This window comes from Anneissia japonica, unplaced genomic scaffold (assembly GCF_011630105.1).
Source record: "Anneissia japonica isolate Jap-2015-1 unplaced genomic scaffold, ASM1163010v1 scaffold284953_len930413_cov181, whole genome shotgun sequence".
NCBI classification, from domain to species: Eukaryota; Metazoa; Echinodermata; class Crinoidea; order Comatulida; family Comatulidae; genus Anneissia; species Anneissia japonica.
In genome coordinates this window covers 467,363-476,528 of record NW_022746987.1, presented here as the reverse complement: position 1 = coordinate 476,528, position 9,166 = coordinate 467,363, and the positions used below count along the sequence as shown (strand labels likewise).

The 9,166-nt window shown below is 32.1% G+C and overlaps 1 protein-coding gene and 1 long non-coding RNA gene across 2 annotated transcripts in view; one reads left to right on the top strand and one right to left on the bottom strand.

The window, feature by feature from the left end:
• Positions 1–3,851, bottom strand: part of LOC117120372 — a 41,270-nt gene extending 37,419 nt beyond the window's left edge. Inside the window, exon 1 of the long non-coding RNA XR_004447328.1 lies at positions 3,778–3,851. This is a non-coding gene — a long non-coding RNA (uncharacterized LOC117120372). The remainder of the gene's footprint in view (positions 1–3,777) is intronic.
• A 4,563-nt stretch (positions 3,852–8,414) lies between these two features.
• The window catches only part of LOC117120378, a 2,593-nt gene continuing 1,841 nt past the window's right edge, over positions 8,415–9,166 (top strand). Inside the window, exon 1 of the mRNA XM_033265419.1 lies at positions 8,415–9,156. Coding sequence (XP_033121310.1) covers positions 8,415–9,156 — 742 coding nt within the window. The remainder of the gene's footprint in view (positions 9,157–9,166) is intronic.

Below are 9,166 nucleotides of genomic sequence, written 5' to 3'. Positions count from 1 at the left end.
GTTAGAATCTACTATATAATAATTGTACAGAGATGTAGCACTACCATATTTGGTGGTATAGTAGTTTACTTAAATAAAAATTTATCACAGAGGGCGCTATAATCATTGCTGACCAATTATCATTCACACATTACTCTGTTTAACCATCCTCAATGAAATTATTTTGAAAGTAGAAAATTCATCATCCATAATCAGTCAACAGTTGAAGATTGTGGACTTTGAAAATAGGGGGGAAGAGAAAAAGACAGAGATTTGCAGTTGTGTTGGAGATAAAATAAGAAAAAAAAAATTAAAAAAAATGAAAATAAAAGGCAATATTTTAAATTGCTTATTTTGTTAAAGCAAGCTAAATTATTTTTAGCATTCAATTAAAAATTTTGATAATAAAATATTTTCACTACCAATTTAACATACATATAAACTTGGCTGGTAATCAATTTAATATATTTCTAATAAAAAAGGGCTCTATGAAAACCTATTATGGTTCGACCAGTGGTTCATTTAAACTTAATAACTTATTTAAATGAGGTTTTTTTATAATTTTATGACAAACAGAACACCTTTAAATTTATTTTAGTGATACAGCTAAAATAGTAGGTTATTATATAATTATTATGAAATTAGTATACAGATTTTTTTTACCACCCCTTCATCCTAATTAGTAGCTATTGTATTGATGTGTTTCAGAATATCTAGTTCAAGGTCAAACCCAAGGTCAAAACAATAAATACGAGAAAATTGTATACACACAATCCATAATGTAAATATAAATTTCAATAAATACATGTTACAAACAATGCTCTTTCGATAGACTATGGTTAATAAAAACATCTTATATTCATAAGAAAGAATATGTCTACTCGCCTGTAAACTGATACTGACGCTATTGTTAGCAAGAGAGAACAAAATGTTACGTTAACAGCTAGAGTTAAGATCAGCTTAAATCCAAGCTCTGAAAGGTAACAATTTACAGATAGATAACCAAAAGATTATCATCATTAAAGATAAAATACTGTACAAGTATTCAATAATTAAAAGTATTAGATTTTAATTGGGTAAATAAAGATTATTTCACTAATCACTGCACTATCATTATATATTGGGTAACTAAGAAATACTGTATATATATACGGTGATTATTAACAATATGATTTCAACAGCCAAATACAATATAGGTCTCCCTCCAATTAAAGACCACTTTTGGGACCAAGGTTTCCATGGTCTTAGCCGCTTTGGTCTCTAATTAGAATAATAATGATAAGACACATTTGTTAAAATGTAACCACAGAAAAGCGGTCTTTAATTGGAGGGGTCTTTAATTAGAGGGAGACCTGTATTATTAATTAAAATCCTCAAAATATGACTTGTTGCATAAGTCATATTTTCATTGGATGATTTGAAGATAAAAAAATTGTAAGTATTTTAGGTACTGTTTGAGCGAGTGGAGTTGTCGGGGTAAAGGTTAAGAGTGCCGCAGCCTTCAGAAGACCTGCTCCATGGTTTGGTGTTACATGGATTTAATGCTATTTTTAGCATAATATTTTTTTTATTGAAAATATTTTACTTTGTACCTACTTTTGTGTTGTTCGGTGCGTCTATACAATACAAAATACTTTTTTTTTTGTGTGAAAGAATTCAATATAGGCATAATGTATTAGAGACTGCGTATTATTCCAGGAAAGTCAATTACTCATGTGCTACATTCTTTGATAAAGGAATCCAGAATTTTTTAAACAGAGAGTGTGGAAGACACAACATGTAAAAGCAGATTTGTTATAAGTTCAAGTAGGCGTTCAGGTGGGTCATCTTAAATTATTTTCCTTACTTTATTTTCAGTGTGATTGTCATAGAGAATATCAATACTAGCAAATTTAATGACACTTATTGTTGTCATTGAATTTTCCATATTCTACCAAATACAGAATCTATTTTAAGTTTTATATATTGAGTGTAATGTTTTTAAAAATAATAAAAAAATATTAATGTTTTTATTTTTTTTAATAAAATATATTTTAATATGTTATGCTTTACTGTTTAATTTTTTGTTGTATTATAAATCATTGAAAGTTGAATTTTTTATTTAAAAAATTGTGGTACCAGCAAAATAGGTATATTATTTATTTCTTATTTTATCATATTTATTATTTATAGATTCATCTGTTTCTGCACATCGGTATGCAACAGAAAGAGAAAATCTACCATTGATCCCTTGATGGATTCTAGACTTAGCTTTCAAGGCTACGGTAAGGAAGTCTGATAAAATGTATGAGAATTCACACTTTCAAAAAACTAATACATATATATGTTTCTTTTCCTAATAATATCTATAATATAACAATAATAATTGCAACAGAAATAATTAATAATAATCAATACATAAAAACAAGGTCACATTTAAATTGATTACTTAACAATTGAATTTTATGATGCCAAGAGACATTGAGTTGATTGATACTGATAAAATAAAAAAAAGGATTAATGTAATATGAATAGATTGATAATAAAAAAAAAATGCTTAATATATCTAAATTATTGATTAATTAAATTTGAAATTGACATAAATTGATTTATTTTAATTTGGAGACTGATAATGAAAAAATTAAAAATATTGATGTATATTTTGAATGATTGATTTGATTAATATATAAATTGATTACTATTGATTAATAATTGGATGTATTGATTTTATAAATTTTTGATTAATATTGATAAATATACACTAATATTTCAATTGACTGATTTGATTATTACAATTAATTTACATTGTTTTTTATTTGTACATTAATTAATGTGATTAAACACTAATAACATTTAGATTGGAATGGCTACATGAAAAATACCTCTCTTTATGCATGTTATAAAACTGAAAACTATGTACAATTCTCTAGTGCAATATACTGAATTGATTACAATTGAATACATATCTACAGTACAGAGAGATAATCAGTAGCTTTGGATCATTAACTTCCTAAAGACGTCCTTCGGAGTGACCGACAACCAGATAAAATCACACTATAAGAGCGAGTGGTGATATGGTTAGGCATCAGGCTTGTATGTCAGAGGGCACTGGGTCGGTCCCTCAGGATATAAATCTATGCATTTCAAATCAATACCCTCTTCTCTTCCGTTAATGTTTAGATATAATTATCAACATGCTGTTTGGTTTCACTTTCATTTCATTGAAGATAAGTGGTAACTTAGAGTAAACCTAAACAAATTAAATTTAATGAGGTTTAGAAGTTCAAGTACCTATTCTTTTATACTCAGTTCGTATATATTAATATATTTTTTTTAGATTAATATAGCATCAGGTTGAAATAACAGTTTTTTTATTCCGATGTGAAAGTGACAAAACAGAAACCTCTCAAAGGTAAACAACTGCAGAACTTCCAATAAAAAGGTGAGAGGTGTTGAAAATAAAGCAAGCAATATAGGCATAAAACTGTAGTTTGGTGTTATATTGGAGTGAATTGATTGTACATTTATTCGTTTTTCTATTTTAAAATTGATTTTTAAGCATCTTTTACACGGTTTATGAACTTAATTGATTATATGGGCCATACTTGACTGGTTCGTTTTGTTGACAATATTTCGTGGAGTATTATTTTCATTCGATTGGTTCGTAAAATAGACCTAGTTGACAACGGAAATTAAGTGTTAATTTGCAGCAAGTTATCCATGTGACCAAAACAAACATGACTGATTGGTTAGTTTAGCAACAACATTTGCTTTAATATAATTTAGATTAAATTTCAGAAAAATACTTATAATACTTACCCACATAAAGTCAACAAATAATTGCAGGCTAACAAAATTAAAAAATTATAGTACATGAAAAACCCTTACTGCCACAAGCTGAAGAAACCTTGATTACTAGTGTGTATCGCGGTAACTATGCAGCCATTTTGTTTTGTTGAGTATTTACCAGTTTTCTATTCATCTGGTCATCTTCATTATGTAGGATTACCACTGTGCAGGCAGGCGTGGTTTTACGAAACGACCAGTTGAATACGGCTATAATTAATTAAAGTATTAGGGTCTTTGGACCATGGGAAAAAAATACTGGTATTGTGAGGAATACATGCAGTGTCTAGAATCATAAACACTGAAAACTTAAAAATATGAATAAAATGAATGGTGCTCAAAAAGTTAATTGAATATATTATTTGCCAAACAATAAAAATGCATCATGTATGAAGATGTGAAATTTAATATACAGGTACCCAACGCTAATAAAAACAGTTTCTTGGCCCAAATATGTCAACTTTATAATGTATGTGTTGACAAGGGCAACTTGATTGATTTATTGTTTTTCCTAACAAATTTGTACATAGTATGTATTGACTGATTGATTGATTTTATTTAATGCTCAACATGCACAATCAATTAAAAAAAAAAGCATTGGCTCCAACAATGAAAAATATACACTCAGTTTGTAAAGCTATCCACAAATGATATCTGGTATACTTTTATTCAATGGAACAGTGTGTAAGGGTGGGGGGAGAGGGGGAAGGAATAAGGATGCTAACATTTCAACCAATCTTTAGTTACTCACTGTTGTATCTAGTCCATTTCTGTTGCGAAGAAATGACCTTGAGAGTTTTCTAAGTCAGAGAAATTAATAAACTATTTTAAATCTTTTTTTCTCGTCACAAAAGGAAATTGTGACCCAGTATCGGCATAGATTCCATGATCATTACTGACACAGCAAAATCACTTCACTTGATTTTTCTGATGAACATTTCTCGAAATTTAAGTCAGATTTTGAACTTGTTTCATTTTGACAATATGTTCAAAACTACATATTATTATTTTAGTATTAACAGCGAATCTTACCAAAGGCCTCGATCTAAATCATATACGTTATTACATAGGTCATTGGACCAAACAACACTGGAAACTATACTTTGCTCCCTGGATCATATTCAGGATATGAAGTATTCCACAATATTGCAACTAGTTATTATACAATTACAGCATGGTTTGAAGATAAGTAGGGAATTCTACTTCCCGAAGTGTTTGATGACTGTTCTTGGGACTGCAGTACCTCCCAATGTAAAGTGGAAGAAGGTAGTCACAATCATCAAACAGAGAGGGAAGTATAATTTTCTGCTTTAAACAAAATAAAACAGTAAATTGAATTTGTTTTACTATACCTTATATTATTATTATTATTATATTAAATCAACAAACCAACCATCTGCTAATGCCATTTCGATCTGTGAGAATAAAATTTACACAGGTGGGGATGCGGTACTCGATTTTGGGTAGTACTTGTGTTCTCCAGTGTCCGCCTAAATTTGGAACAGGGAAATAGTCAAAACTATTACACGACATACCGAGTCGAATTGACCGATTAAATGTTGTTATCACCTATTAATTTGTATGAGGTATTAGTAAAAGTGCTTCACTAATCTTGTACCCATGATTCTATGAGCGAATCATTGGATTTCTTGTTCACCCGAACAGAATAGAATTGTGCAGGCAGGATTGTTTGCTTTATTCGTACTAAAGGTCAATTCAAGCAGCGTCGTATGATGCAGTCCGAAGCGATTCATCATTGGGGAACAGTTATGCTTGTGTAGGTAACCAAGCACCAACCTCAGTCTAAATTATTGTGCAATAACATTAATAAATATCACTTAATATTATTTATTATAGAAAAATATTGAAATTTTTATTTCAGCTTTGTTACAAAGTACAAAGACATTTATGATTTTTGGTTCATGACCTTATTTAATAAATTCAAATACAATATTCAAATTCTTCATTCATTAGTCTAAATTACCATGTGACCCAAATTTGGTTACCAAATCATTTTGATTAATAATATCATTTGAAGCAACTGTAGAAATGGAAAATATATGAATTAATTTCTAGCATTTGCAAAAAAAGTTAAAATAAAAAAAAGCTTTGTATCAAAAAAAGGGTAACGTAAGGTTAAGCTATATATGAAATACATTTCAATTTCTAATAATTAGGGGATAAATCACTTTTTTGATCACTTCTGACTTAAATACAAAAGTAGACTGATTTACAGGAACGCTATATTTACCTAGGCTGGAAAGTGGTGCCCCAAGCACTCATTTCATAATGCTACTAATAACATTTTTTTTTTTTTTTGCCAACGGCCTGATGAGGCCATGATGGTTGACCTCCGCCGATAATTTGTAACATTTGGATACATTTTCCTAATCATTTCCGAAACCGATCTACCAATGATAAATTCATAGCTAATAGTGGAGGGAATTAGGCGGATTCGTTGTCAATTTAGACAGAGCCACCTGAGAAGAAGTTTTTTTTTTGCAATTTTATATGTAACAATGATGAAATTGCCACTAAAACTGAAATTAAATGAACTTTTGAAAAAATACATAAAATGTGGAGATTAAAATTTTACTGTCAGGCATACTAGAAAAAGTAATAGAGGAAAAAAATTTAAACACGAGTTCTACCGTTTGTGTGATATGAGAGATCCACTAGGGACTACTTAGTACATGGTTTCCATCAAATAGTGACTTTCACTTACTAGGATCAACATCCACCAAGTGGAAAAAATCATGGAACAATACTTTAGTAAATTGTCCTATTTCGAATGGGACGTTTCATGCTCAACAGAAAATCTGTTCAGTACTTTTACTAAAACGCTAACTTTAACGTTGGAAATACTTCGTTGAGTTTGTACTTATCATGGCTAACAATCATGCAGTACTCAATGGATATAAGCCCCAATCGAATATGCAGAAAGTTTCTGGTTGAAAATTTTATCTGATAAAGTACTTTGCCCTTTAATAGCAGGTTACTATACTGTACTGACATACAGTAGGTTTACTATAGGCCTACTCGAAAGACATAAGATAATCAATGAAAGTAGAACAATCAAAATATAGTGGCGACACATTTTATATTATATGTTGCCACATTAGAAATAAACTATGCTAACGCATCCAAAACATATGCCAATAACAATATAATGTCTCATTCTACTTATCAGCATGAGTTCTACAAGAAGAACTTGCCAAAGACAAGAAGTTCACCAATCTAACAGAGAAAGCCACCCATGTGAGTACATCAGTAACTGATTCTAACAATTCTAAGGCGGTAGTTAATCTATCATCATACTCACCTACAACTGCTGAACTGACTGTCTTACAACGTGGTCTGTCATTCTGCCCGACTGTTGCCCTTGACAACACCCAACTTTGCGGAGACCTTGAAGCGTATTTCAGGCATCTACGACTCAAGGAATATCACTACAACACTAACCAGACAAATGCACCTGCTGATAACCAATCTAGTATACATGATCAAGTGGAAAGTGACACACCACAAGAGCCGGTTGCACAAAATCATCCTACAATGCACACCAAGAAACGAGATACACTCTGGACACCACCTGACGGTCGCAATGCTAAACTGGACTTGTATATAGATTGCTTCAGGAACCGAGTACGTTCAGAAATACTCAACAAACAGCGCAGAATTACTTACAACCTTAGTGCCATTGAAAGAAAAGCTATAACTTCACTTAAATCCAACAAAGATATAGTCATCAAACGGGCTGACAAAGGGGGTGCAACTGTTCTGCTCGACGCTACAGCCTACATATCAGAAGCTCACAGACAACTTTCTGATACATCATTCTACACCCAGCTTCCATCTGATCCGACTTCTAAGTAGAAATGGGAACTCTACGTTATTCTTAAACAACTACCTGCTGACCTCAAGAAACACATTGAATGTAACACCCTAAAAGAACCGCATGCTGGAACTTTCTATCTTCTCCCTAAGATTCATAAACCTATTACCATCCGGGTCGACCTATAGTTTCTGGTATTGGTACCATCACAGAGGGAGTATCGAAGTATGTTGACCGTGTACTTCAGCCTTATGCAGCTAATGCCGCTAGTTTCATTAAGGACACTACAGATTTTCTCTGCAAGCTTGAATCTATCCCTCAATTGCCTGAAAACACTATCATTGCTACCATGGATGTTAGTTCCCTTTATACGAATATCCCGCATGTTGACTATCTGCCATTGAGGATACTTTGCCTAATGAAATTGCGAACCAAATCCGTTTACTTACCAACTTTGTTCTTACTCACAACTATTTTGAATTTAATGACTCTATATTTCTACAGACTAATGGGACTGCCATGGGAACGCCTATGGCACCACAATACGCCAATATCTTTATGGCCAACTTGGAACAGAAGCTTTTATCGACCTGTACATTACTGCCTCTTATTTATCTCCGATATATTGATGACATTTTTGTTATATGGACTCATGGCAGACAATCATTTATGGACTTCTATAATAATTTTAATACTTTTCACCCCTCTATCAAGCTTACTGTAGACATATCGGATTCTAACGTTAATTTCCTTGATGTCAAGGTATATGTACGTAATGGTAAAATCACCACTTCCATCTACAAAAAACCTACCGACACACAGCAATACCTACATGCATCCAGCTTTCACCCCATACACACAACTCGCTCGATCATATACAGCCAAGCTCTACGTTACAGCCGCATATGCTCTGATACTGTTGACAGAGACCAAAACTTGGACGAACTTGCTCACACATCAACTCAATTATGATCAACATACTATCACACAACAGATCAATAGAGCCAAGAAACATAAAGGCAATGATCTCCTCACATACAAAAAGAAGCAATCATCTAGCCGTATTCCTCTAGTCGTTACATATCATACAGCTATAAAACCCCTACAACGTATCATTGACAATCTTCAGCCTTTACTGCAAGATAATGATCTCAAACACATATTTCATGACAAGCCTTTTCTTGCTTACAGACAGCCAGCCAATCTTAAAAGGCATCTTATCTCTAGTAAATTTTCTCAGTCTACCCTTATCAATGGCACTTTTCCTTGTCACAGCACTAAATGTGAGCTTTGCCATCTTAATCATTCTGAAAGTCACATACTTGGACCCAATGGCTATATAATCAACATCAAAGGACACTTCACTTGCTCATCCACTAACATCATCTATGCCATTACATGCAATATATGCCCCAATGCTGTTTATATTGGTCAAACTGGCCAAACTCTCAGAAATAGAATTAATGGTCACAAGTTTGACATTAGACATAAGTTAATTAAGAAACCTGTAGCTGAACATTTCACTTC